The 27,968-nt window shown below is 44.0% G+C and overlaps 1 protein-coding gene across 3 annotated transcripts; it reads left to right on the top strand.

Moving 5' to 3' along the window:
- Positions 1-94: 94 nt before the first annotated feature.
- nipbla (NIPBL cohesin loading factor a) lies at positions 95-27,968 on the top strand. 3 transcript variants are annotated; one of them, XM_076271251.1, is made up of 47 exons: positions 95-128; positions 1,601-1,750; positions 1,847-2,012; positions 2,236-2,366; positions 3,992-4,100; positions 4,273-4,418; positions 4,728-4,783; positions 7,986-8,076; positions 8,297-8,542; positions 10,503-10,916; positions 11,447-11,578; positions 11,801-11,953; positions 12,178-12,249; positions 12,339-12,428; positions 12,603-12,703; positions 12,811-12,897; positions 13,256-13,487; positions 13,765-13,916; positions 14,103-14,183; positions 14,396-14,496; positions 14,777-14,900; positions 15,488-15,570; positions 15,674-15,806; positions 16,002-16,145; positions 16,456-16,542; positions 16,823-17,049; positions 17,687-17,789; positions 17,928-18,026; positions 18,201-18,347; positions 18,726-18,860; positions 19,152-19,250; positions 19,401-19,454; positions 19,580-19,688; positions 19,945-20,075; positions 20,254-20,394; positions 20,502-20,595; positions 20,783-20,937; positions 21,043-21,133; positions 21,822-21,995; positions 22,625-22,815; positions 22,951-23,058; positions 23,466-23,666; positions 24,877-25,023; positions 25,301-25,662; positions 25,971-26,145; positions 26,313-26,510; positions 26,753-27,968. In XM_076271251.1, the coding sequence occupies exons 2-47, from the start codon at positions 1,687-1,689 to the stop codon at positions 27,110-27,112; spliced, it is 6,696 nt and encodes a 2,231-aa protein (XP_076127366.1). In that variant the 5' UTR covers positions 95-128; positions 1,601-1,686; the 3' UTR covers positions 27,113-27,968. The 3 variants fall into 3 exon arrangements, with proteins under 3 accessions (XP_076127366.1, XP_076127365.1, XP_076127367.1); XM_076271250.1 differs by lacking the exon at positions 95-128 and adding an exon at positions 137-373; XM_076271252.1 differs by lacking the exon at positions 95-128 and adding an exon at positions 368-423.

The following is a 27,968-nucleotide window of genomic DNA, read 5'->3' as shown; positions in this document are numbered from 1 at the left end:
AATTGTCGACCATCCCACGTCGCAATGTTTTGGTTTGTAAGTATTACATCCAGGAGGGGGAGCCACAGACCATACCACCCAGAGCTGAGCCCATCTTTGATTATAGCAGTCTCCTAACCCGACCACAGGTAAATATAACTGCATGCACATAGTTGTTGGGACTCTAAAGCGATTTACAAAACATTTAATTATTTTATTTTTTCATACATGCCGTTGTATCGACATGAACATCTAACATAAACTGTAGATTTGACGATAATGGACAGCCAGACTATGTGGCAATTTCCCCGCTGAGAGGCGTATGCGTGCGGTGATTGTCTTGTTTTGAGTCCGAGGATTCCAAGAAGTCATCGTGAGAAGTGGAGGCCTCTGGGTAATGATAGTAACATCTCTCAAAAATGAGCCGTTTGTTTACGCTTGCTGGTAAAGTTGCTTCAAGTGTGTCCTATCTGTAGCTAATGTGCTCGTGGCGGTTTTTCTTAAGGGGAAAAAAACGTAAATAGGCGAAACGGTGGTCAACCAAGGCTCAGACATTATCTTCTTAGTTAAGCTGCATAGCTATGCTAGATGCTAGTCAACTCTGGGTTCATTTAACGTTATCCATTGGTTTGATCAGATATGAATAAACCGAGCACATCTTGTTTTGATTTTTGTGCATTCATATGAACGTTCATAAACTGTACACACTACCATTGACAACGCCTTACAGCTGCAGATATATGTAATTACAAGCTAACATTCCTAGCGTTGCATTTATGCTTTAACGTTAGCCATTTAACGTTGACTAGCTTTCTGTGCAGAAGTTGATTCAAAGCAGTGGCTAAACGTGAGCTATACAACATCCTTTACAGTGGCTAGCAAGCTAATCTATGCTAAGCAATGTTCTTCTAACAAGTTACGATTCGTACACAATCTAGGAAGCTGTTATTGAATCCATCTTACTTTAGACATTTGTAAGTTAACTAACTGATCTAACGTATCGATCTACCAAGCATAGAACTGATGATTGTAGGTTGCGAGTGAGGATAGTGAACTAGCTAATGTTATAGCTAACCAGCTAACGTTAACAGGTATTGGATGTTGCAAGGCAGTTAGCAAACTACCCCTTCTGTTGCAAAATACTGACGTTATAGTTAGTTGCCCCAGCATCTCTTAGTAATGACACAGTTAGACAATTTTGTTATAACGTAACGTTATATGTTTTCATCGAACATAATGTTGATCTGTTTAGCAAATTGACTAACGTTAGCTAACGTTATGGTTACAATCAGTAACGTTAACAAACTTCATCGTACATCCTTGTTGCAACCACGGAAATATAAACGCTGATATCGTAATTTTAGTAACGTTAGCCTAATGGCGAATGTAGCTATGATGTTTAACGTAAGTGTGTGCATTTTTAAAGTATGATAACATATTGCCCTAAATGCATTGAACTCATATGAGTTTAGTAGTTACAAGCGCACATATTTATGGTGAGTTGCTGACCAACAGACGATGTATTAATCATTCATGTTGTTTGCGAAGTTTTAATTAATGAAAATAATAATAACAACGCTTGTCTGCTTAATTCCTCCATCAACTTATGAACTTTCTGAAGACCCACTGTCATGTGAGAGGAGGCCAGAGAGCTGTGAACACTGAGCAATCTGTGCGTCAACACAATTACCTGACCCTGTCTCCAGTATGAATGGGGATACGCCCCATGTCCCCATCACCACTGTAGCAGGAATCACTAGTCTCACAGACTGTAAGTATGCGCTAAGACATTCAAGTGAGGTGTTCTGGTCTTGTAATAGCAGGTGTATTAGTGATTGTTTCATATATCTCCTTTTGTTTCTTGCAGTGTTGAACCAACTGCCCCTTCCCTCCCCACACCCTGCTACCACCACTAAGAGCTTACTGTACAATGGCAGCATTGCTGAGAAGGTCAGCTGTCTTCTGGCTTGCCAGGATGAGAATCTGGTGGCTCAGCTGTCTCAGAGTCTCAGCCAGGTGTCCACTGAACACATGTAAGTGTCTCCAGTTCTCCTCCGAGTATCATGCTGTGAGAAAATATTTGTGTTAAAATGAGTTAATCCCTGTTCCCACTGTTTGCAACAATATACAGGTATCTAATGTAACACTTTCCTAATACGGTAGTTACTAAAAGTAACAAATACTTCATGAATGGTCCACAAATAAAGTTGTCACACCACTTTGCATTTAACATAAATCAAACTGTGTACCCAATAGAGAACTGAAGAACAACCTGGGCAGAGATGACTTGGAAGGTGATATGCCAGTCCTGCTACAGATTGTTCTGTCCAGGAGCCCCAATATCTTCAGGGAAAAAAATATGCCAATTCAATATGGGACTCCAGATGGTAAGTGACACATTTTGCGTAACTTTTTTTTTGTAAAATCAAAATGTACAAGGATACAAGGAAGTTTATTGTCACATGCATATAGTTACTGGAAGTAAGAAATGCAGTGAAATTATGTCTGGTGTCAGCCTATTTGTGCATTAATCGGGGGGGGGGGGGGGGGGAAACAATCCTTGTTCTATGGATAGGCGATGTCACACAGCAACCAATCAACAATCAAGTCTATTTACTGTCAAAAACAAAATCACTAAGAAAGCAACTTTTGTGGGCAAAAAAACCCCCACCACCAACAGAACAGCCTTACAGAGTATTTCACTAGGGTTAAGCAGGCACCTTCCTTCATCAATGTTTCATTGAATTAGGCTCATGATACCTCCAGATGGCACAACAGTGGGGTCCTAGACCCACCCCCTCGCCACGTTTTATGATGGGTTCTTTACCAACAAATACCGTCAAATTCTTCGGTCATTCCTCTTCGTTGCTGTGGCCATTTATGATCTGATTAGCTAGAGTAAGAGCACACACTCTTGATGCTGGCACCCACAAATGCCCACAAATTCTTCAGTCAATCAATCCTCTTTGTTGTTGTGGCTGTTTATGATCCATTCCGATCAGCAATATATCCAAACAAAATGCAAAACCTTGATAATGGCAACAACAAGTACCATCGTATTCTTTGGCCATTCCTCTTCGTTGCTGCAGCCGTTTATGATCCAATCAGCAACATACATAGCCAAACCACAAGCCATCGATAGGGGCACCAACAAATTCATTGATATCAACTACCAACCAATATCACAAATTCTTTTGTGCTGTCCTCTTTGTTGCTGTGGCTGGTTATGATCCCATCAGCAATATACCAACACACCAAGCAATATCATAAATTCTTCAGTCATTCCACTTTGTTGCTGTGGCTGTTTATGATCCGGCAATATATCCAGCCGACATGCAAACCCTTGATGCGGACACCAACAACTAGCACTCCCGAAACACAGCGGAAAGATTTTGCACATCTCAGAGTGCTTACTCAACACCATGTCTGGTCTCAAAGCAGTCACAACAATACACTGTGGAACTTGCAGTTGCCTTCCATCATCCACTAGGAGTTTCCAATCCCATCTTCCTGTATTGCTAGTATTTGCCTGGTGGACAGTTTTCTGTCCCTCTCACAGTAACAAAATTCAATAGTCCCTGTCAATTGCCGGCAAAGAATTATATTCAACTCTCTTGTTCTCAAACAAATCCGCCAGTCATTTTAAAATCTGATTATGTCTCTGATCATTTTTTTTTATATTTGTGCACTTTGCTAATGTTTAAATACTGTTTCATTTCAATACTTATCTTACCGTGTGAAGATGAGCTGGTTCTGAGACGAACAATTCCAATACTGGAAATTATATTATATCAGTATCAATAACGTTTAATAAACAAACTTAAATGTGAACTACTATCCCAAGTCCGATATAGTAATAATGTGATGTATCATTAGATTTCCTTATACCCACAAGTATTTAAATACAAACATGTGGTTAGAGGCCCACTTCAAAGCAATACAGCATCTTTAGAAAGATAGAACATAGTAAATGCACTGTGCCAATGTAGCTCTGGTGTTTTCATATTTACAGGCACAAGGCAGCCTATGACACCACAATATAATGTAACCCAGAATGCCATGCAGAACAGCCCAGCCACATCAAATTACCAGCCTGCTTCCATGGCACAGAGCCCAACAAGGTGAGTTTAAAAATAGAGTTTGACACAGTCTCCACCCTACAGCAGTAGGCTTATCACTGTTGTGATTCTTTGTAAGCTAAATGCTTTGTTACATTCTTTAAATTTTGAGTCATTAGCATGGTTGTTTGTCTTGGGCTATATGTCTTACATTACCTTCTGGTTGCGTTTGTAGTGGGTTTGTCCCCCAGCAGACAGGTCCGGGCAGCAGGTTTCCCCAGAACAGCCATGTGTCCAGCCCATACACACCTCAGAGCCCAGCCCCGTACATGCAGTACCCTCATCCATCTGGCTACAATCAGCAGCAACAGATGCAGCAAGGTGAGTGCTCATGTCAGAATAAACATGTTTCATACGTATCAGCAGAAAAAAAATGTTCTCTTCTTCTACAAACAGACTTTTTTTTTCGATTGCACAGATTGAATGTATGTTTCATTAATGAACAATTAATGCTAGTTGAAAACAAGTAGGATTAATTTTAATTCGAGTAAGATATGATAATGTCTTATTGTAGTATGAACTGAATTTTGTTGTGCAACTGTTTTTTTGGCCACATCAAAATATGATAATTTGTCGGCCAACACCTTGTATTTGTTTAAATCATGTGTTGTCATGCTTGTATTATTACAGTGTCTGTACTGAGCCCTACAATCCCTGGTGGCATGAGGAACATTCATGAAAATCAGGTATTTATTCAGTTCACATGGGTATTATCGAATCAGACAAGACAATTAAATTGATGTTTCATGGAATTAATCTATTCATTATTTTAATTCTGTCAACAATTTAATTACCAGTGCACTGCATGGAGAAGAGATTTTTAAAAACTAAATATCCCATTGGCATAAATGTTTTTTAGGTTGACAGGTCAGGGGGGTATTCCAGGAAGGAGGTTTAACAAACACTGAGATAAAACTTAACCTCTGGGATGTCTGAAACCGTGGCGACTAAACCCGAGCTGTCAGTTCCAAAACACCGGTTACCAATTAGTTCAATCAACCCTATGTTAATTAACCTAGAGTTGTGCACGTTCACGACCTATTGAGAGTCGAAACCATGAGTGAAAATGACGAAATGAAGAGCACCTTATTTTTCAGAGATGGAGTAACACGTTCTCCTCGAGGCTTACGAGGAGGAGAGAGCTGTAATAACAAAAAGCAATACTTGAGCATCTGCCAAGGAATGACACCTTGCTTGGCAGAGAATAGCCTAACTGACTGTGTAAATGCATAAGTTTACGATAGCCTATTAATGTCAAAAGCACAATATATTAAATAGTTCAGTGGACATTACGTATTGACTGCTTTCAATTATGTTTTTCTTAAACTAGTCTACCTTGTCACAAATTGAATGGGTCAAGTTCTCCTGTAATTGCACATATTGCACAAGTTAGAGCCTACGCATTAATTAGTCTGTAGTGGATATGATAATATTCCAATAAGGTATAGGTCTAATGCACCCTCCTGGCATTGTGTACTGACCCTGGCCATTTCGCCTCCACGTTTGTGATAAGATTTGACGCAGCACATATCATCTGGCAATTATTAAAATAAAAATGTGTTTTAAACACCAACACCATTAAGAGAGCATCCAAAAATATAAGTGGCCTATGGCGTATCCATTAGACCTACTTGGACATGTATGCTGTGAAAACCTATTGACATAATCTGCCTCGTTTATGGATGACGCTTTAATGGGCACTTGCATTCCATCCATGGAGCCGATGTTAGGAATGCCTGAAATAGCCAAGCAAAGATATTTTTGGTGCAAATTTGGAAAACTTAAAATAAGAGATGCTGACCTGCCAGTTGGTGACACTACACTTTAATGACCCTCACGGGTTTGTTGCCAGGAAAATGAATGAAGTTGCGCGGGAACCATACCTTGGAAATCCAGAGTTCTCGTGAGAACACAATTTGAATTTGCTCACTCTGGCAATCAGTAATGATGCTCATTACCCATGCCCTTGGAGCCGAGCTGTACCAATCACATCGGTGACGGCAGTAAACATTGCTCGTAATGTTATCCAATTGCGTCGAAGTCCGGAATTGGTCAGTAAACATTGGTCGTAGTGTTATCTAATTGCGTGCAGGGATTTTTTCAAATGCATGCTTGATGCTGCCCCTCGAATTGGGCCATTTTCATTACTCATAGCCAGACCCTAAATATTTCTAGATTTGAGTCTGGATTTCCAGGCTACAGGAACCGCTTTAGTGGAAAGTAAACTCTACCACCGACAGACAGTTGCTTTGCTGATATGCTCTGCGTTTCCAACACTGTACAAAAACTCCCAGTCAAAGAGTGATCGCTGATGCACATAGTTTGGAGAAAGGCAAAAAGTGTAGCCTATTTAAAAAATATTTTATCCCAAATGTCATCAGCATTCTTAACCAAACCAAATGACAACACACATACCTGACTGGGCTGACTTTCTATGCCTATTTAAACTTATTTATGAAATGTCTATATTTTTCCATTTTTTACTGTAGCTTACTTGTTTTAATTATATCTTCAATGTGTCTGAGATGTCTGTATGTCCGTCTTGTATGTCTGGACGGGCCAAAGACAAATATCCACCATGGTATAGGCTACATTAAAGATTTATTTTATTGTATTGTATTCTATTCTATTCTAATTGATCCACAATGTAGGAATGAGGAATGTTTTTCAAGTATATTAAGGATTCCTCTGAAAAACGCATAAATACACTGTCAGTAGTATCTTTGTGAAAAACGGTCGCGCTCTCGCCTTTTGGTAAAGAAAGGATATTATATATATATGTCGTGGCCTTATCACCCCCTCACGGTGAATAGCACGGATGATTTGTGATTCGGACCTTACTCAAAAGGAAACGCCATTGTGTGACAAGTGTCAAAACAGCTGAAAATAACCTGAACAAAACCTACCCCCTACTACCAGGTTAGGTACATAGCCTGACCATTTTGGAACTGAAATCTCAGGGGTTAATATACATAACGTTACCCAGTAAACCCGCTTTCTGGAATAGCTTCTACGCCCCAGGTGTTCTTTCTTAGGTTCTGTCATTAGTTCGTTGTCTGCGCATGAGTCTGAAGTAAACCGTTAGAAATGTTGGTCCTAAGTGAGGTGTAGCTGCTAACGTTATTCCAACATAATTCAGGAAGTTACGAACCATAACGTTGACAATTATGAAAAGGTATTTAGAGCACTTTAAGATAAGTTTAAGTTAATTTAACAGGGTCATCAACAGGTAGGCAGTCAAATCAGCTGTCCCGGTTTTCCAGAATCTGATATGTTATAATGTATGTTAGCATAACCTTAGCAGTTACTTTTGCACAGCTAGAAGCTAACGTTAGGACCTAAGGTCATTGGTTATCAAGATAGCCATCCACTGTACGGAAAGTTTTCATGTTTACCTAAGCATAACATCTGTTGATGTTATGCATCAACCTACAGATAATTCTTCATGTGGAAAAGTTTAAGTGACTATTTTAGCATCAAAGTTAAGGTTAATAAGTTATGCTTACATTGTGATAACGTAAGCCTGTTGTGAGGTGGTGATGTATAGCAGCTAGCTAGTTAACGTTAAAGTTAAAGAGTTTTCCCTGTAACGTTAGCTTAACGGTAGAGACTTTAACGCTATATTGAGGACTATGTCACGGTACTTTCGGTATTCAAATGCCGTTACCTTGAAGTAGAACTGGGTCTTTATGTATCCGTGGTTGTTCGCGTCATGTTAACGTTACATGTAACATTAACTCAAGATCCTCTCTGGATACGTCCTGCTGGTGAGGTCACATGATGAGTGATCTGAGATCACGTTGATCAAAATGTCTGTCTTTGAACTCTTTGTGTTGTGAATGGGTATACTAAACCACTGCGTTTACTGTTTGTATGGGATATTTCCAGGAGAGGGACCAGTCCTTAAGAAACCCCTCACTTCCTTTAAGGTCACCACAGGCAGTGTGCTCACCACCAGACAGAGATGGAATTCCCAAAGGTGAGAAAAAAACTGCCAGAAGAGTCTTTTTCTCTTCAGAATGCTTGCAAAAAATTGTAATAACTAAGTAATAATTAATTGAAAATATGATCTGCTCAGACAAGGGGTACCATTTAACCAGTACATATTATTTTATGAAATTAATAGATGAATCGGCAATATACTGTGAACCACAGATGCAGTCACATTGCTCCTCTCTTGGTCTTTTTTTCTGGTTCAGCTGCCTCCCGCCCACCGCTTATAATGCAGTCACCTCCGCAATACTCCTCACCTCAAGATGGCTTACCAGACCTCCTGCTCAACTCCCCTGACCACAAGCAGAAGAGAGGCAAGGTGACCCAAGGTGAACGCAGGCAAGCTGATAAGGCTGCCACCTACGACTTTATGGCCTCAGAAGATGAGCTGCCGTTCAACGCAGGGAAGGCAGGCCAGGTACTCATGCCAGGAGAGCCAGTACAGGAAAAAGGTGGGTGTTACTGCCGCATACCCAGGTGAATGGGTTATGCATCCTTCTTTTATCATTTTAGTTTTGCATCATTTGTCTGATTTAAAGATGTTTTCTTAATTTTAAAAAAAGTAGTCAAACAGGTTTTAAAATTGGGGTATTCAGTAGCCCACAATGTAGGCCTACAATTCAGTGTTGTTTCTCCAAAAGAAAGAAATGGACTGGATGCTCTGTTTTATACTAACTGAAATCTCTATCTGCATCTCTAGCAATGACTAGTGAGTGTTTGATCTTGAAGATGCGGTGCACAAGCTTACCAATGACCAGTGATTTGGGCAATATTTTATTGGGCGTGGCCAGACAAAAGGTTTAAGAACCACTGAATTATGTAACAATACATGTTTTAAAGTTAGCTTTGAAAGTGAATAGGTGCTGATGTTTAAATAAATACACCGTGTTCCAAAGTATTATGCAAATTGGATTTAAGTGTCACAAACATAATTTTTTTTGTTTTTCAACTAAACTCATGGATGGTATTGTGTCTCAGGGCTCTTTGGATCATTGAAATAAATCTCAGACACCTGTGATAATTAGTTTGTCAGGTGAGCCCAATCAAAGGAAAACTACTTAAGAATGATGTTCCACATTATTAAGCATGCCACAGGTTTCAAGGAATATGGGAAAGAAAAAGGATCTCTCTGCTGCTGAAAAGCGTGAAATTGTGCACTACCTTGGACAAGGTATGAAAAAATTGGATATTTCCCGAAAACCTATGCGTGATCATCGTACTGTGTAAAAATGTGTCGCTGATTCAGAGCACAGGCGGGTTTGTGCAGACAAAGGCATAATAAGGAAGGTTTCCGGAAGGTTTCCAGACAAATTCATAGGATTCAGAGTAGCTGCTAAAATGCCATTGCAAAGCAGCAAACATGTATTTGACGCCGCTGGTGCCTCTGGAGTTCCACGAACCTCAAGGTGTAGGATCCTGAAGAATTTTGCAAGTGTGCATAAACCTACTATTCGGCCACCCCTAAACAATGCTCACAAGCAGAAACAGTTGCAGTGGGCTCAGGATTACATGAAGACTAATTTTCAAACAGTTTTGTTTATGGATGAGTGCCGTGCAATCCTAGATGATCCAGATGGATGGAGTAATGGATGGTTGGTGAATGGCCACCATGTCCCAACAAGGCTGAGACGTCAGCAAGGAGTCTGGCGGAGTCATGTTTTGGGCCGGAATCATGGGGAGAAAGTTGGTAGGCCCCTTTAGGGTCCCTGACGGTGTGAAAATGACCTCAAAAAAGTATGTACAGTTTCTGACTGACCACTTTCTTCCGTGGTACAAAAAGAAGAACCATGCCTTCCGTAGCAAAATCATCTTTATGCATGGCAATGCACCATCTCATGCTGCAAAGAATACCTCTGGGTCATTGGCTGCTATGCATATAAAAGGAGAGAAACTCATGGTGTGGCCCCCATCTTCCCCTGACCTCAACCCTATTGAGAACCTTTGAGCATCATCAAGCAAAAATTGTGAAGGTGATATCAATGAAGGGGTCCTATCTTAACATGTAACTTGGCCTGTTAAGATGTTTTTGATTGAAATAACTTTTGAAATAACTTTTGATTTAATTATATATGACCTAATGCTGCAAATATTAAACAAATGACCATTTTTAGTTCTTTACAACCTATACACTGTCTTGACACACTGTTGTGCATAATCATTTGGAACAGTGCAGTTTGAGTTTTTTATTTTTGAAAAAAAATACTGTTATCATTGGGAGGTTTGTTCAATAAAATTGGAATTTTACGGTTGATAATGACGGTTGTCATTTGCATCAACTATTTAGGAAAATCTGATATCTGAATAATTTGGAACGCAGTGTGGGCATTATATTATCCATTGTGTGTCAGGGTATGAGGACATCTTGTGCTCTTTGCTCTTGAAGTTTTTGTGATTTGACTCCTTTCATTTCAGACAAACCGCTTAAAAAGCGGAGACCGGACCCTCACCCTCAGGACCCTGGAGCGGTGGAGGACCAACTCGGCCCCCAGATGGCCCCTCAGGAGGCTGGCGCGGCTGATCACGGCACCACTCGACAGCACTCCCACTCGGATGCCCAGAGGTTGCAGGAACAGTCCCAGCAGGGCCCGGGAGTCTCCAGCTCGAGTAGACTCCGGCAGTCGGGGTCACAGAGGAACATTCCGGAAGGGGAGAGAGACAGGAAAGAGGACCAAGGATCGCAGCAGAGGGACATTGTCAAGGGCTCCGCACCCGTGGTGGTGCTCCAGAAGCTGTCCCACGAGGAGGTGCAGAAGCTGATCAAGGAGAAGCACAAGAGCCCCAGAAGCTCACACAAGCACCATCACCACTCAGAGCGCTCCAGCAGAGGTATGTAAAGGGATTCACATGCCGTAAATGTTTTGCTGTTCATAGGCCTAGTTGTTGATGGGTAGTGTGGAAATTCTTGTAATAAATTGTAGTTATTAAGTGAGAGTTGCTTCTGCTGAGGCCATATAACGCTCAACAGTCAACACCCATGATGGTTAGCACCTGTGTTATGTTTTACAAGCTATTAGCTGAACTAGAAATGTATTTGTTGACTTGGAGGCTCCCAAATGGCTAGTCCCTTGGGCGTATCTGTTTTCATTTTTGCTGGGTTCAACTTGGCTATGTCAGAACTTGGCACAGCTGCAGTATATGCTCATTAGTTATCAGGCGGGCAATACTGTGCCACAAGGGACAGTAAACTTGTTGAAGCTCTAACTGAAATTTTGCCACTGATAAGCTCTTACAAATACAGTAATAACACACTACTGCTGAGAATCATAACGTTTGGCTTTACCTGATGCTCACTTTGAACAGTGTAGACGTGACTGTAATGCGGCACAGCTAGAACCCTTGCGTGTCTCTCCTCTCAGACATGCAGGCAGGGATGGACTCCAGCGCTGCTGACAGGGTGAAGCTTGGCAAGCGCAGACGAGGCGCAACCAATGACAGACCCAGATATGCAGAAGTCAGCTCTGGAGATGACAGCGAACCCGAGCGAGACTGTAAGTAGAGGTGTTACAGTGACACACATAATATTTCGTAATGTAGATTGTCTGACAGTGTGGCACAGAGCCATCTAAATTGATTTTTGGCATCAGACTGCCTAAAACTCAGTTGTGTTTTTAAATGAAAAACAAAGAATGACTTTTCCCCAGTTGGATTTCTTTGACCATTGTTAGTCGAGTGAGCTCCTAACCAGTTTGTGTTTATATTTTTGTTCCCAGCTGTGAGGAAGCGCCAGAGGAAGGACAATGACAGAGCCTGGGAGTACGAGGAACCCGAGTCCAGGAGAGGCATAAGCTCACGCAGTCGCTATGGAGACCGCAGCCCTGACACCTCCGACCGGGACTCACCGCCTCCTCCCAGCCTGAGTGATGGTGAGTATGGGGAATGCCCTGCCTACAGCACAAGGAGTTGAACACCTCTCCTGTGTCTATCTAAAATGACTTATGCAATCTTCAGTACCATCAGATCAGATGTCTTGTGAGATCTTATTGTTACTCCAGTTACATGTTGAGAGTTGTTGATGGAAGTAGAATCCTGTGTTGATTTTAGAACGACATATTTAGAGTCTAAACTGGTGTGTTCTGTGTTTTTGCAGTTGCAAGGAGTCTCCAGAAGAAAGAGAAGCAGAAGAAAAGAAAGGCATATGAGCCCAAGCTCACACCAGAAGGTAGCCAACCCGTTTTTAATTTACTGAAGGTTCTGTATCTATATTAAGCACTTGAATTGGACGATTGTATTGACATGATGTCTTTGCAGAAATGATGGAGTCATCCACCTTTAAGAGGTTCATTGCCAGTCTGGACAGCATTCTAGAAAACCTTGAGGACGTTGACTTCTCTATACAGGGTGAATAGCTTAGCCTATCTTGGCCTAGCCATACATTTCCTAGCATCTTTTAATTATTTATTAGTAAGGTCAACATGCCTTAGTTTTTTTTTTAACACATCTATTGTTTGAGCCATTCAGAATACTAGCAGAGATCTGAACCCTAAACTCACGCCCTTTTTTCATGCTTGGCAGATGATGATGAAATTCCACAGGAGTTGCTTCTGGGCAAACAGCAGCTGAGTGAGCTAGCCAGTGAGTCAGCCAAGATCAAAGCCATGGGCATCACCTGCAAGGTAACAATGCCTGAAGAGCTCAGCAACACATCAATTCCATTCATACTGATTGTAATGAATGAGTTTGTGTATTGCCATTTGACTTTTTCTGTCATTGCCATTGCCAGATTCCATCTGAGAGACTGGTGAAGGTGTTGAGCATGTTGGAGAAGAACATTCAGGATGGGGGCAATCTCTCTACCTTGATGAACCCTGTGAGTTCTGCTGAGATTGTTCTTTACACACTGTTGATAATATTGAAGATTTCTGCTACATATGAAATGTTCATTAGCGGCACTTGAGATCATCTGAAGGCGAAACCCAGAGAGAGCCGATGAGAGAGAAAGGACACAGTGAGGGAAGTGATGGAGGTTTCAGTTACATGTTAGAAATGTAGAATTTCCCACTTGGATGTTCATGTTTCATGGTTCAGTAGTTATAAAAAGGGGGGATGTTTTACAATGTCAGGAAAAGTGACTGGGGAGTCTGGAACTTTCAGAGGAGCCTTGCAACCCCTGATCTGTGATTTAGTCACATTGCATCTTCTGACCGCTCGTGTCTGTCCTCACCCAGGAGAACGACACGGAGGATGAGGAGCGCCTGTGGCGTGACCTTATCATGGAGCGCGTCACCAAATCAGCGGACGCGTGCTTGACGGCGCTCAACATCATGACGTCGCCGCACATGCCCAAGGCCGTCTACATCGAGGACGTGATTGAGAGGACCCTGCAGTACACCAAGTTCCACCTGCAGAACACGCTCTACCCCCAGTACGACCCTGTGTACCGGGTGGACCCTCAGGGAGGTGAGGAGACTCCGGGACACCTTTAGAGTGGACAGTCTTGTGATCTGATGCCGGTCTTGTAGACACGGGGTAGGGTAGGGGTGTAGGTATGTCATTGGTATTTACAGCTTAGGTGTAATATGGAAAATCCTCTGGTGGCACTTCTCAGCTCTTGGAACTACTGGAGTTACTACAGTAAAGATAGATACATGGATGCTCACACACACACACACACACACACACACACATCATTAATCCCAAACATCTACAAACTGAAGCTTTGTGCTGTTTGTTGCAGGAGGTCTGTTGACTTCCAGAGCCAAGCGGGCGAGGTGCTCGACGAGCAAGCAGAGAGTCATCATCATGCTCTACAACAAAGTGTGCGACGTTGTGAGCAGCATCTCTGAGTTGGTTGATATCCAACTGTTGACAGACACCACAATCCTGCAGGTATGTGCCTCTGAATTCACTTTCTCTTCTCTAGCTCGTTCCCTTTTTTTTTCTCTCTCTCTCTCTTGTTTGTGTGTCTCCCTCTGCCTTGGTGTCTCTGTCTCTCTCCATCCTTCTCACTCTGTCCCTCCCTTGCCAACTAGCGATCTGTCTGTTTAATGGTCTCGCTCTCTTGCTTCCTGACAGGTGTCCTCCATGGGCATCACGCCCTTCTTTGTGGAAAATATCAGTGAGATGCAGCTGTGTGCCATCAAGCTGGTGACCGTGGTGAGTTTCCTCCTCTCACAGCCTCAGTAAGCTCAGGAAAAACAACCATTATGCTGCTGTCCCAGTTAACACTTTCACACGGACCCAGAAGGCCCGATTTCCGATTGCTGAGGCGCGCTGAAAGCAGTAACCACACGCTTGGGCGGCTCTGCTGCTGTATCATCATGCTGTCATCATCCTCGCTCACCGACTTTGTTCTGGTGCCCAATCAGGTGTTCTCCCGCTACGAGAAGCACAGACAGCTGATCCTGGAGGAGATCTTCACCTCTCTGGCCAGACTGCCCACCAGCAAGCGCAGCCTCAGGAACTTCAGGTGACAACCACCACACCCTCGATACTCCCCCCCCCCCCCCCCCCCCCCCCAACCTCAACCAAAAACACCCCAACACACACACACACACACACACACACACACACACACACACACACACACACACACACACACACACACACACACACACACACACACTGGCTGACATGCTATGCTTCACATCCTCCCCCCTACCGCAGTGTTGTACCCAGTAGGTGTTAAGCAGATGGTTAGGCCGTGAGACACTAACGCAGAGCTGTGTTGACGGGCTGTGTGCTGACAGGCTGAACAGCAGCGACGCGGACGGTGAGTCCGTGCACATCCAGATGGTGACGGCCCTGGTGCTGCAGCTCATCCACTGCGTGGTCCATCTGCCCTCTGACCAGGACTCCATTGAGGAGAGTAAGGTAAGAAATCCCCACGGTCACTCGTCCATCAGCCCCTCCAAGAACACACCAGTCAGGTAGCAGTAGTAGAATAGCTGGCAAATAATCACTTATAACCTGACATATGGCCAGTGCTTCTCAGTGTGGGGAGGGCCCCAATAGTGGGGAATAGAGACATGACAGGTGGGGCGTTAGGAACAGGAGAAAGTTTGTTCTTTTGTGCCTATCTTTAATAATGCCTTTTCTTTTTTGACAAGGAAGATCATAGATTCAAAACAAAATAGCCACATACAAACATAAGAGTCATAAACAGACTGACATATGAATTTGACTAATATCTGATCCAGTGGACTGAGACAGGATATGTAGGCTAATGTGGAACCAAGATAAAAAAGTATTTTAACGTTACCATTTTGCCGGGTTGATGGGGTCAGGTGGGGCTTGAAAATTCCCCACCTTCAAATAGGGGAATGACAGAAAAAGTTTGAGAACCACTGCATATGGCCTTGATTCATTGTTATAACCATGCAAAATGAATTGAGCTTGTGGGTAGGTAGAAATAGATCCGTTTCTTGTGAATGGTGTGAAGATTGTTCTTGTGTTCACAGATGGATGAGGATGTTCTCATCAACACCTCCTATGAGACAGCCAGGAGGACAGCCCAGAACTTTCTCTCTGTGTTCCTCAAGAAGTGAGTTCACTTTCTCTGTTGTCTCTGAGTTTGGCATGGTGTGTATGAAGGGGACATGGTGGAGGTTAATCCCACTGTCTGTGATGTCTCCTCAATCCTCTAGGTGTGGGAGCAAGCAGGGGGAGGAGGACTACCGGCCACTGTTTGAGAACTTTGTGCAGGATCTGCTGTCCACCGTCAACAAGCCCGAGTGGCCAGCAGCGGAGCTGCTACTCAGTCTGCTGGGGAGACTACTGGTCAGTTCCTCACTAATAGTATCCATCATCACAACACAGACACAGACACACACACACACAGACACAGACACATACACTTATCCATATACCCTCATTGGAGCTCTTATTCCTCTTATCTTCTCACCTATTCACTCTTCTTACATATTACATCTTTCTATCATTTTAATCACAACTACCTCTCTGTTCTTGTTTCAGGTCCACCAGTTCAGTAATAAGCAGACAGAGATGGCTCTCAGGGTGGCCTCGCTGGACTACCTGGGCACCGTGGCAGCCAGGCTCCGCAAAGACGCAATCACCAGCAACATGGACCAACGCACCATAGACCGCATCCTCAAAGAGGTACAGGCCAGAGCAACCTCCCCCCACACATACATACAGGCTTTACCACTCAGAGTTAATTCAATGCAAGGTGTTAACTCAAAAGGCAGCACAGAATGTGATCCTGCATGAACTGGCAAAGTTTAGTTTTAGCCTGTGAATGGGGGTGGCTACGGAAGGGAAACTGGTAATTGGTGTTAACTCATTAAATGTGTCACCGGTAATTACATAAGTGTTGCTGAATTTAATCACTTTGAATTCATTTCATCTGCTCCCTCCATGCCCTGAGCTCTGACTCTTGATCTTTGCCTTTGGCGTCCTCTCTCTCCAGACCTCAGGTAATGATGAGATCCAGCAGCTCCAGAAGGCTCTGCTCGATCATCTGGAAGAGAATGCAGAGACTGCACCTGCACTGATTGTGAGTTATCTTGATGTTTCTTTTGCCCCCTTGTTCTAGTATTTGATGTTTGCACTCCTCTCTTTGGGAAAACGTGGGTAAATCTGGGTAACCATGGCCTGATGTGTCACTGTGGTTTAAATTCCCAATACAATACTGTCTCAAAAGAACAGTTGAAGACATTTATTTATGTCCTTGCTCCCGTAAGCCAGTATATTCACATACATCTCTACTGATGTCAGTGCTCATTCAACACTGGATATGTCTGTTCATCTCCTTATTTCACCACTTTGTTGTTCAGTTTGCGCGTAAGTTCTACATAGCGCAGTGGTTCAGGGACTCCACCACGGAGGCGGAGAAGGCGATGAAGAAGGGCCAGGAGAAGGAGAAGGACGAGGACGCCACGGAGGGTCGGCGTCACGCCAAGGAGCTCAAGAGCACTGGGGAGATCATGCAGCGGGCCGAGGCCCGCAAGAAGTTCCTGCGCAACATAATCAAGACCACTCCTGCCCAGTTTAATACACTCAGGTACTTACAACATCCTTTTAAAGACATCTGTTAAATGTGGTTGCAATTTGGTGGGTTGTTAATAGCATCCCTAACCCACACAGGAGAACCTTTTTAATAGACAATATTTTCCCGTGCATTGTGTATAAACTGCAGGACAGCGTTTTTATGCAAATTTAAAAACTTAAAATTAAACAGAACCATGTATTAACCCTAGTGCTCAATAGCCCAGTGCATCAGAATCAGATCATGCTTTAATCATAAAGAAGAATGAAGAAAATAAATGCATTCCCATGTATAGCCTGCTCCTGTGTATTAACCTCATAGCTGAAGAAATTTGGCAAAATCAATGTATAAACCTTGATTAATAGGCAGGAAATTAGGGTATGTATGACCACTTGTCCTAAGAGGTATCAAACCACATTTCATGTTCCTGCATCCTTCCTGCCTACAGAAAAAAAAACTCTGGGCATTTTTTGTAACATATTATTTTTATACTTTATGCACACATGGGTTAACAGTTAAAGTAGGAAAGTGCACAAACATCGTTAAAATGCATTGTTAAAAAATGCTCTCTCTATCATCACCTTTATATCACTGCTTACGTGTGAATAGGAACATGATTCAGTACATGATTTTGTCCCCTTCTCTTCACTAGAATGAACTCAGACACTGTGGACTATGATGATGCGGGCTTGATTGTGCGCTACCTAGCCTCTATGAGGCCATTCGCACAAAGCTTTGACATCTACCTGACCCAGGTGAGAATTTGTCACACTGGCCAATGCTGTCATATATTTGCATCCCTCCAAACCTTTCCTTAGAGGCTGTAGTGCAGGTCGTCTGGTCAGTCCTTTCCCTGATGGGAGCAACATGTCTGTTTGCTGTTGCTTTTGCAGATCCTGAGGGTCCTGGGCGAGAGTGCCATAGCCGTCAGGACTAAAGCCATGAAATGTCTCTCCGAGGTGGTGGCCGTGGACCCCAGCATACTGGCACGGGTGAGCAAGCTCTCTTTACCTCTAATTAAACCACCTGTATTACTGTATTTTTATAGTAATATATAAGTATGATGTATTTTGTAACTATATTTTGTATTTATTTAGAATGTATAGGGAAGATTGCAGGGTGTCTTTCAGTAGTCTGAAGCTGCCGTATGCTCTCTCTCCTTGCAGAAGGACATGCAGAACGGGGTTCACGGGCGTCTGATGGACTCGTCCACCAGCGTGCGGGAGGCTGCAGTGGAGCTGCTGGGCCGCTTCGTGCTGAGCCGCCCCCAGCTCACAGAGCAGTACTACGACATGCTCATCAAGAGGATACTGGTACGTGCTCATTCCCCAGCAGCCTGCTGGATGTGAAGAGCCTGCAAAGCTCCGTCTGTTCACAGTTCTAGCTCTAGATGGGCAGGGTTACTGTGGAGTGTTAAATTCTTAAAATCTAAAGATGGCTTTTCCTGTGGAACCTAAGTGTGTTTCACAAATGGTTTTGGACAATTGGACAACACGTTTGGGATAAAAGATTTTTGACAGGCTTATTATAACATTAATTAATCATTAATAAGCCCTTTTATTTCCATAATGTTGCTCACAGCTACCTTGTTGAGCTTTCCCCAGTGTGCGTTTGTAAGTTTGGCTGACTCAGCAGTGCTCTTAAGAGAGGTAATAGCAGCTGCTCATGTTTGCTCCCTGCTCTCTCCTCAGGACACGGGCATCAGCGTGAGGAAGAGGGTGATTAAGATCCTCAGAGACATCTGCCTGGAGCAGCCCACCTTCAGCAAGATCACCGAGATGTGTGTGAAGATGATCCGCAGGGTCAATGACGAAGAGGGCATCAAGGTGACCCAAACCTACTGCTGAACAGCAGCCACACTTGCGGTCATTCCGATATGTTTTCCATATATTTAATCTATTCTCTTTCCATGGAAAGGCAAAATGAGTTATCTGCATTTGTCTTAAAATCGCTTAGATTATCATGGTGATCACCATTAAGCTGTAAGCTATTAAGGCATTTAGAGGGTGATGGGTAGTTTTTTTGTTCGTTTGTTCGTTTAGTTTAGATTTTTTGTAAGAGGTACTCGTTTTTTTTTTTTTTTTACCACTTTTGTTTGTTTGGTTTTTGACTCACAGAAACTGGTCAATGAGACATTCCAGAAGTTGTGGTTCACCCCAACTCCAGGCAACGACAAAGAGGCCATGAACAGGAAGATTCTGAACATCACAGATGTGGTGGGTGCACATAGTTTCAGTGGACTTTGTGTTTGCATTGTTCCTCTAGTGTGTCTTTGTAGATTAAAATGATCTTTAATATTCAATATTGCTGTAATATTTTTTTTGTTTGTTTTATAAATGCAACCTTTCAAAATGAAATCCTCATAGGTTGCTGCTTGCCAAGACAGTGGTTACGACTGGTTTGAACAGCTTCTGCAGAATGTAAGTGTCCAAGAAATAACATAATGGGACTCCCGTTGAGGAAACAAATTTATATGGGCTCTGCTTTATCTACAATAAATGTTTAAAAGTGCTGTAATATGCGTCCATTCGTTCTTGTGTCTCAGCTGCTGAAGTCTGAGGAGGATTCCTCCTACAAGCCCACCAGGAAGGCCTGTGTGCAGCTGGTTGACAGTCTAGTGGATCACATCCTGCGCTATGAGGAGTCCCTCTCAGGTAACAGAGGAAAAACATGACGTATTAATCTACACTAGCCATGTGTCAACCAATGCTATGGTTTCCAGTTGTGCTTCCTACAGTTGAATGAAAGCAGATGTAGATGTAGTACACTGCAGTTTTAGAATCCAAGCAAAAGCTCATCACCATCAAATGTTCAGTGAGTCAGTCAAGCCAGGGCAGCTAGAACTGGCATGTTTACACCACTGCTTTGCTGTTGGATGAACTCAGAGCACCCTCTTCTCGTCTCCTACAGAGCATAAGAATGTGAACTCCACTCGGCTTGTCGCCTGCATCACCACCCTCTATCTGTTCAGTAAAGTCAAGGCCGACTTCATGGTCAAACATGCCATGACTATGCAGCCCTACCTGACCACCAAGTGTAACGTAAGACAGCTTTTTCACTATTCAACCCATTACCATAACAACACTGGATATATTTATAAATCACCTTATTATGCCTATTTGTACGTTGACTTTACATTCAGTGATGGTCTCAAAGGTCTCGTTGATGGCCTCTCATTTCTGTAAAATAATGTTCGACAATGTTGGTGGTGAATTGCAGTCCACGAATGACTTCATGGTGATCTGCAACGTGGCGAAGATCTTGGAGCTAGTGGTGCCTCTGATGGAGCATCCAAGTGAGAGCTTCCTGACCACAATTGAGGAGGACCTGATGAAGCTCATCATCAAATATGGCATGCTGGTGCGTCACCTTTTAGACCTCAGAAAAAACTACAAGGAGGCACTTCTTCACAATTTCGAGGACTTACATTGCTTTGGTTCCTGAAAGCTTGTTCTTTTATTCCGCAGGTGGTCCAACACTGTGTGAGCTGCCTTGGTGCAGTGGTCAACAAAGTGACACACAACTACAAGTTTGTTTGGGCTTGTTTTAATCGATACTACGGTAAGCTCAACACCTCTGATGTTTACATTTGATGCATAATAAAGTACCTTCAGTCAGTCGTACATCGCAGAACCTCTGGACATTCAATGAATATCAATGAATGTCCAGTGAGGAATTTCCTGCTTAGGGATGTGCTCAGTGAGTTCTCAGTGATGGCTGGGTGATGGTTTGTGGTGCTGCTCCACAGGTGTCCTGACCAAGCTAAAGGTCCATCACCAGCAGGACTCCAACCACTCCATAACGGACGCCAAGCGTCCGATCCTGATGCGCTCCCTCTTCACTGTGGGCGCTCTGTGTCGCCACTTCGACTTTGACCTGGAGCGCTTCAAGGGCAGCAGCCAAGTGAGTTCTTATTGGGTGACGCATCCTGCCTTCGGTGTTGATGGTTGATTCTTTGTTTCAATATTTATTATAAAATTCATTATTTTTGAAAAACATATTTTCTAGATTGTTATCAAAGAGAAGGTTCTGGAACTCCTTCTGTACTTCATAAACAATGAGGATGAGGAGGTGCAAGTGAAAGCCATCATTGGTTTAGGTAAGAATAAAAAAGTACATTACATCTTTTTTCCATTCCTTGAGGCAAAATGCAAAACCACACTGCAAAAGACACTTAAGACACTTAATGCTGTGTATTTAAACTAGAAGAGCACTTGGAGAGTGCAGACCTCTGCCAAGGCCAAATTCGTAAAGCTGAATTGGTAGAGCCACCCTGTCGGAGCTGCTCCAAAACTAAACGGGCTCTTCTATAGTCCATGCTTCACCTTTCCATCACATTTCATGAAAACCAGGCCAACGTTTCTGTGTAATCCTGCATACATATAAACAAAAAAAAACATAAACAAACCGCACCAAAATCATAGGCTCCTTGGCACAAAGAAGTAAGTCTTATATTGATCAGATATTGTGTTCTGAACACTAGTTTCACCACAAAGGGCTTTTAATACCTAAACTGCAACTGCAATGCAACTGAGTAAAGAAATGGATAATGTAATTTACACACTGCGAATAGGCAGTGGTTTTATGCGCAGGAAATACCTCTACTTTCCCTTAGACGTACATCAATACAGCATTTATACTCCCGTGGGGTTCGTAAGCAGAGATATGGTGTAAGCAAAACAATAGGAAGAGCCCGCCACCACTATATTAGTGCATCACTCATCTCTGTATAACTTCACCTGAATTGTTCCCTCCATCGTCTCACCTGTGCTGTCCTTGTCTGACAGGCAACCTGCTCATCATGCACCCCAGCCAGATGTTCATTCCCGAGGTGAAGCGCCTCTACAACGGGCTATTGTCGGACGTGAAGAGCCCGGTGAACCTGAAGATCCAGGTGCTGAAGAACCTGCAGATGTATCTGCAGGAGGAAGACATGCGCATGCTGGAGGCTGACAGGGAGTGTGAGTCTCTTACGCACCCGCACACCAGTGGCGTCTGTCGCCAGACGGATTCTATATGATTTATGCGTTCCTTACGTTAGACATGCTGCGCCATAGTCCAATCGGAAGTATAAGTATATATACTCCTTTGATCCCGTGACTGCATTTATCTGCATTTATCCCAATCCGTGAATTAGTTAAACACACAGTGAACACACAATGAGGTGAAGCACACACTAATTCCGGCGCAGTGAGCTGCCTGCTACAGTGGCGCTCGGGGAGCAGTGAGGGGTTAGGTGCCTTGCTCAAGGGCACTTCAGCCGTTCCTACTGGTCGGGGTTCGAACCAGCAACCCTCCGGTTACAAGTCCGAAGCCCTAACCAGTAGGCCACGGCTGCCCCCAGTATGATAAAGCAGGCAGTAAAGCTGCATGTGCGGCAGCCAAGTTGTCACTCTGCATGAACCTTGATCATCTACCAGTTTATTGGCAGCCCTTGACGGTCTACAAAAGGTTTAGCCTTCCCCAAGATATGATGTAACATAAAGCATATAACCTCTGTCAGAGCGAGGGCCAAAGATGCGTAGAGGACCCTGAGCGCTGACCTCTGACCTCTGACCTTTGTGTCTTGGTCTGACCCTCCTGTGCTCAGGGAACAAGCTGTCCAAGCAGGAGGACCTGAAGGAGATGGGCGACATCACGTCGGGCATGAGCAGCTCCATCATGCAGCTCTATCTGAAGCAGGTGCTGGAGGCCTTCTTCCACACACAGTCCAACGTGCGTCACTTCGCCCTCAGCGTCATCGCCCTCACTCTCAACCAAGGCCTTATCCACCCTGTGCAGGTACGGATTCATTGTGGAGTTACTTTGCATTGTTCTAAAATTCCATTGACTATTTATATATTCTGTTGTATATAAATAACCTGTTTATGTACAAAGAAAATGCTTATTCATGCTTCTCATTCTCTCTGTGTGTAGTGTGTTCCGTACCTTATTGCAATGGGTACAGACACAGAGCCAACTATGAGGAACAAGGCAGACCAGCAGATAGTGGAGATTGACAAGAAATACAGCGGATTCATTCACGTAAGTCACAGTCCACAGTTCACTGAAACATGAGATACAACTGACCCCGTGCAGGTGTTTACTGTTTTTGGGCTGGACCAGCACCTTTCTCCGCTAGTTGTGACAGAACAATTGACAGATGGATGTATGAACAATTCTTAACTCCGTCCCCTTAGGCACTTGTATTGCCAAAGCAGTTCCCAGATATAGACCCTTTCAAGAGAGTTCCATTATCAGCATCATAGTTGGCCCCACAAAGCTTCCGTTTTAACATTCCATATGTTATCTTAATGCAGAGGAAGTAGATTGGGAACCAAATAGAATGTTCAAGCATTGTTTTTGTTTTTATTGTTGAAAGGGTCTATAGGACATTGAATCCAATAATGAACATGCACATCAACAGTATGTCTCTCTCTTCACCCCTGCAGATGAAGGCTGCGGCCGGGATGAAGATGTCCTACCAGGTGCAGGAGGCCATCATGGCCCAGCGTAAGGGCATCATCCGGGGCTTCCGTCAGGAGGAGTCCATCAGCGCGCTGTGTGCGCAGCTCTACTCCATGGTGCGCAGCAACAGGCAGCACCGCCGCGCCTTCCTCATCTCGCTCCTCAACCTGTTCGATGACACCTCGGTGAGTTGGCCTCTTCGCCCCCCGGAGAGGGGAGTGTGGGAGGGACATGGCGATGGAGACAGACCTCCCACTGCAGTTACAAAAGGGCATTTCCAAAATGCACCTCAGTGAAGAAAGTTGAGTTCCCTGGGAGTGTGTCTCATTAATTTTGGCACTGCTAGTCCAGCACTCCTCCAGTTGACTTTGATTTGAAAATGAAAGACAGGTAAATGAAAGCAGTGGAGTTCCCTGGGAGTACTTGTGTCTCATTACTTTTGCCATTGCTGGTGCAGCACTCTTCCAGTTGACTCGGGTTTAAAAAAGGAAAGACAGGTAAATGACAGATGATTGCAAGAGGGCTGCGTCGGCCGTGAGTATTTAGTGTGGACTGAGAAGTGAAGTTCTCGCGGGCCAACTCACGGCTGCAGTCTGTGCGGTCGCTCAACCTCTGCTCTTGGCCCTGTCCGAAGCACCTGCTCCTTCTGCTCTCATGACAGCTTAATCAGCCAAATGTGCTCTGCTTGTGTAGGGCTGGAGCCAAACGCAATGCTGCACACTCACTCACTTTTCCCGCCACTGTCTGGCAGGAGGGAGACGTGTGGCTCACGTTCAGAGACAACGCTTAGACAGACAGACAGACAGACAGACAAGCAGACAGACAGTCTTTTTATTAATCCTGTAGGACATTCTTGTGCCCGAATTCACTCATAAATTCAGGGGTGTGATTCTTCCGTTTTTTTCGACTTGAAAATGAGACCCACGGAATTCGTATAGATCCGCTGAGATTTGTTTTTTGGGGGGGGGGGGTCCTGTCGGTCAAAGGTAGGCTATTCTGTATTACACAGGCCATTATGTAGGCTATAACAGGCCGCCGACAATGACGACGGGTTTTGTGCTTCACATCTTTCCGAATATCACGCCGCAAATAGTGTATTCTGTTTACTAGTGGATTTCATTGAAAGTGAAAGTAGACGGGTTGATCAGCTGCGTTCTGAAGAATGCTTGATTCAAGTTCAGTGTGTGTGTTTGAGGGGGGGGGGGGGTTGTCACTCCGTATAATTTCCTTTTTTTTGTACCTTTGCCAATCACACCCCTGATAAATAAATGAATACAACTACATAAGGCTGTTACTGTTGTTTACAACAATGTTTCCATTTAAATTACGGTAGGGAAGAGTTGTACAGTGTGTCCATGCGCGGCTAACGTGAATGTGCTTTTATCGGCCCTGCAGAAGGTGGAGGTGAACATGCTGCTGTTTGTGGCCGACAACCTGGCCTACTTCCCCTACCAGAGCCAGGAGGAGCCGCTCTTCATCATGCATCACATCGACATCAGGCTGTCCGTGTCTGGCAGCAATCTGCTGCAGACCTTCAAAGAGGTGCTCACTCATCCGTGTTCACTACCCGTCATACACATGCATAAGCTCTCTCTCTCTCTCTCTCTCTCTCTCTCTCTCTCTCTCTCTCTCTCTCTCTCTCTCTCTCTCTCTCTTTCTTTCTGAAACAGACTCTCCAAATGTGCTCTTTTACACACAACACTGTCACTATCAGTCCCCATTATGACCTTTTATGTCTAAGTTCTTTATCTGAACACACTTGCTTTGATAACTGTATAATATTGTCTCCCGCTGACTTCTGCTGTTTCTATACCCCCAGTCGTTGCGGAAGCCCGGTCAGCCGGAGAAGAAAGAAAAGGAGCGACAGGCCAATAGCACCGCGTGGGACGTGGACGTGAACGAGGAGGAGCTGGACAACCCTGACATCGATGTGGACAACGACGGCACAAAGGAGAAGCCTCCAGAGGAGGAGCAGCAGGAGGAGCCGCCGCCGCCGCCCGTCGACAAGAAAGCCGACGCCGAGTCGGAGTCCGACTCTGACTTGGAGGACGTGGACGTGGTGATGGAGCGGCTGCCGGAGGACACCATGCCCCTGATGGAGTTCGCCCGCGCCTCGCAGGGCATCCTGCTGCTGCTGGTCCTCAAGCAGCACCTCAAAGCTCTCTACGGCTTTTCAGACGGGTGAGCTGCCTACCATAACTACTGCACACAAGAGCCAACCTGTTTGTTGAATAATGTAGTTGCAAATCTGGTCCTGAGCATGTAATCAGCCAATCAGCGATGTTCAGGTTAAACTTTATTAAGGGGCATATTAGAAGCTCAGGTGTGCTGCATATATTGGCATATAAGCACAGATAAGGAAAATTAATTAACCTTTCAGCAGGTGGAAATAAAACGACCAATTAAGCCAAGTTATTACAAGAAGAGGGTGAAAGATTTAACTAGTTTTCAAAGGCTGTTAATGACTCTTTTGCCTGCTTGTTTCACAGCAAAATCCTCAAGTACTCCCCCACAGAGTCAGCGAAGGTATACGACAAGGCTGTCAATCGGAAGGCAAATATTCACTTCAACCCTCGCCAGACCCTCGAGTTCCTGTCCAACAATGTAGCCAACGCTGAGCTCACTTTCGAGCTCAAGAAGAGGATCGTCCAGCAGTTCCTCGACGTGAGTTGCCCATCGCACATACTGACGATCTCCAAATTAGCGTCATTTTACTTCAGTTCTAAAGTTGTGCTATAATTTCTGTAGGCCTCTGCTGGGTCACCAAACGTTTTCTGCATATAATCATGTCTGCTATTGTCTCACTGTCTCCGGTTTCCTCCCGTCTCCAGTTTAAGTTGCTGATGGACCACCTGGACCCAGATGAAGATGAAGAGGGAGAAGGAGAGACAGGTGCTAACGCCCGGAACAAAGCCATCAACGCCCTGCTGGGGGGGTCTGGCCCCAGTGCTGGCCCGGCTCACAGCCCCCGGAATCACGCAGCGGACACGGAGGAGGATGACAGCGACACCGAAGACAGGACCCCTGGGGTAAGACACCGCTCAGGGACACAGTATACAGTATGATGTGCTCATTACTAGAAGAGTTTACACATATGCAGTTGCTATCAAGGCTTCAGAAATATTTCTTTACTTTTTAGTAAAGTGATACTGATCCGTATGACATCTAGATCTTGAATGGTTAGGTCTCAATTGTCTTATCTAATTTAACCCCTCCTCTTCACCTTTCCCTGTATTTCCAATATCTTTGTCTCCCATTTTGCTGTCTCCAGGCCAGGAAGGCAAAGCGTGGGGGGGATAGCGGTGAAGCAGTGGGGAACATGTCTGAAAGCGTGGAGCCATCCGACTTGGTGGCCTTCCTGCGTCCGCAGTACAAGGACCGGCCTCAGATTGCCCGCGTGATACAGAGGACCGCTGACGGCTACAGCATCCGCTGGCTGTCCGGCTCCTACAACAGCCCCTGGACGGAGGCCAAGAGGCGAGAGGGACGCAAACAAGTGCCTTGGCTGGATACCATCAAGGAGTCGGATATCATCTACAAGAAACTCCCCCTGACCGCCAGCAACAAGTTGACCCACAAAGTAGCGCAGACGCTGCGGGCGCTCTATGCGTCCAAGGCCACCTCCAGCTAGTGAACCCCCAACCCCTCAACCCCAACCCAGGCCTGATCTCCCCACAAAACTGCCAAATCTCAGAGGCCACAATCCCAACACACTACTCCAGCGGCGTTACGGTGCATCCTTGCTTTATATTGTGCATATTTTTTTTTGTTCATATATTAAATATATATTTAAAAGAAAAGAAAGAAAAAGAAAAAAAAAGTGATCCCAGGATGCGGTTAAGGAAAATAATGTTTGAAAAACATTGTTGGGTGCTCCTTCGCTGTTGTGCAGCTGTCTGATTTCTACTTTGAGTGTACAAAAGTTTTCACATCAACACAAAAAATTCTTTATATATCTGAAAGGTAATGACATGTGTAAAAAGATGCAGTGAATATTGGGGGAATAAATTAGTTTCTTAACATTCTTATTGAAAATGAGACACAAAGTTCTTTTGGAGTAATAGAGCACCGAACGACTTTTATATTAGTTAGCTCTTCCATTTCTGTTCCATTTTGTTCCATTTTTTGTGTATGTCTATGCTGTACTATAACAGAGATATACTTTTTTGATGTAATTTATTGACGAAACCCTACGCATGCAGTACCTCTGAGCTACTCGAAGGGTTCCTTTTGTAAATGTACCTTTTGTTGTATTTAGTCTCTCTGGTTATCAAAAAGAAACAAAGACAAAAAAAATTCAAGCACTTGTGGCAGTACACATACTGCAATTAATTTTTTACTTGCATTTTTGTTATTATTGTTTATTTTTTGCTTTGGCTTCCCAGGGGGGCAATATAGCCCTTGTAAGCTATGGGTGGAGTGGATATATTCAGCACACTGTTTCAATTTAAAGAAGAAAAACAGAATAAAAAATACTGTGTGCTTTT

This window comes from Alosa pseudoharengus, unplaced genomic scaffold (assembly GCF_046254945.1).
Source record: "Alosa pseudoharengus isolate Yale_2024_CS ecotype anadromous, Long Island Sound unplaced genomic scaffold, YU_APseudo_1.1 YU_APseudo_1.1_scf_6, whole genome shotgun sequence".
NCBI classification, from domain to species: Eukaryota; Metazoa; Chordata; class Actinopteri; order Clupeiformes; family Clupeidae; genus Alosa; species Alosa pseudoharengus.
The sequence above is the reverse complement of the archived record's forward strand: the minus strand, read 5'-3'. Positions and strand labels throughout refer to the sequence as shown.

Bases quoted from the DNA above. Each gene is read 5' to 3' on its own strand.
- nipbla (XM_076271251.1), top strand. From the start codon at position 1,687: ATGAATGGGGATACGCCCCATGTCCCCATCACCACTGTAGCAGGAATC. The intron at 19,689-19,944 runs GTAACAGAGGAA...CGTCTCCTACAG, and splicing joins CTATGAGGAGTCCCTCTCAG to AGCATAAGAATGTGAACTCC. The intron at 20,076-20,253 runs GTAAGACAGCTT...GGTGAATTGCAG, and splicing joins ACCTGACCACCAAGTGTAAC to TCCACGAATGACTTCATGGT.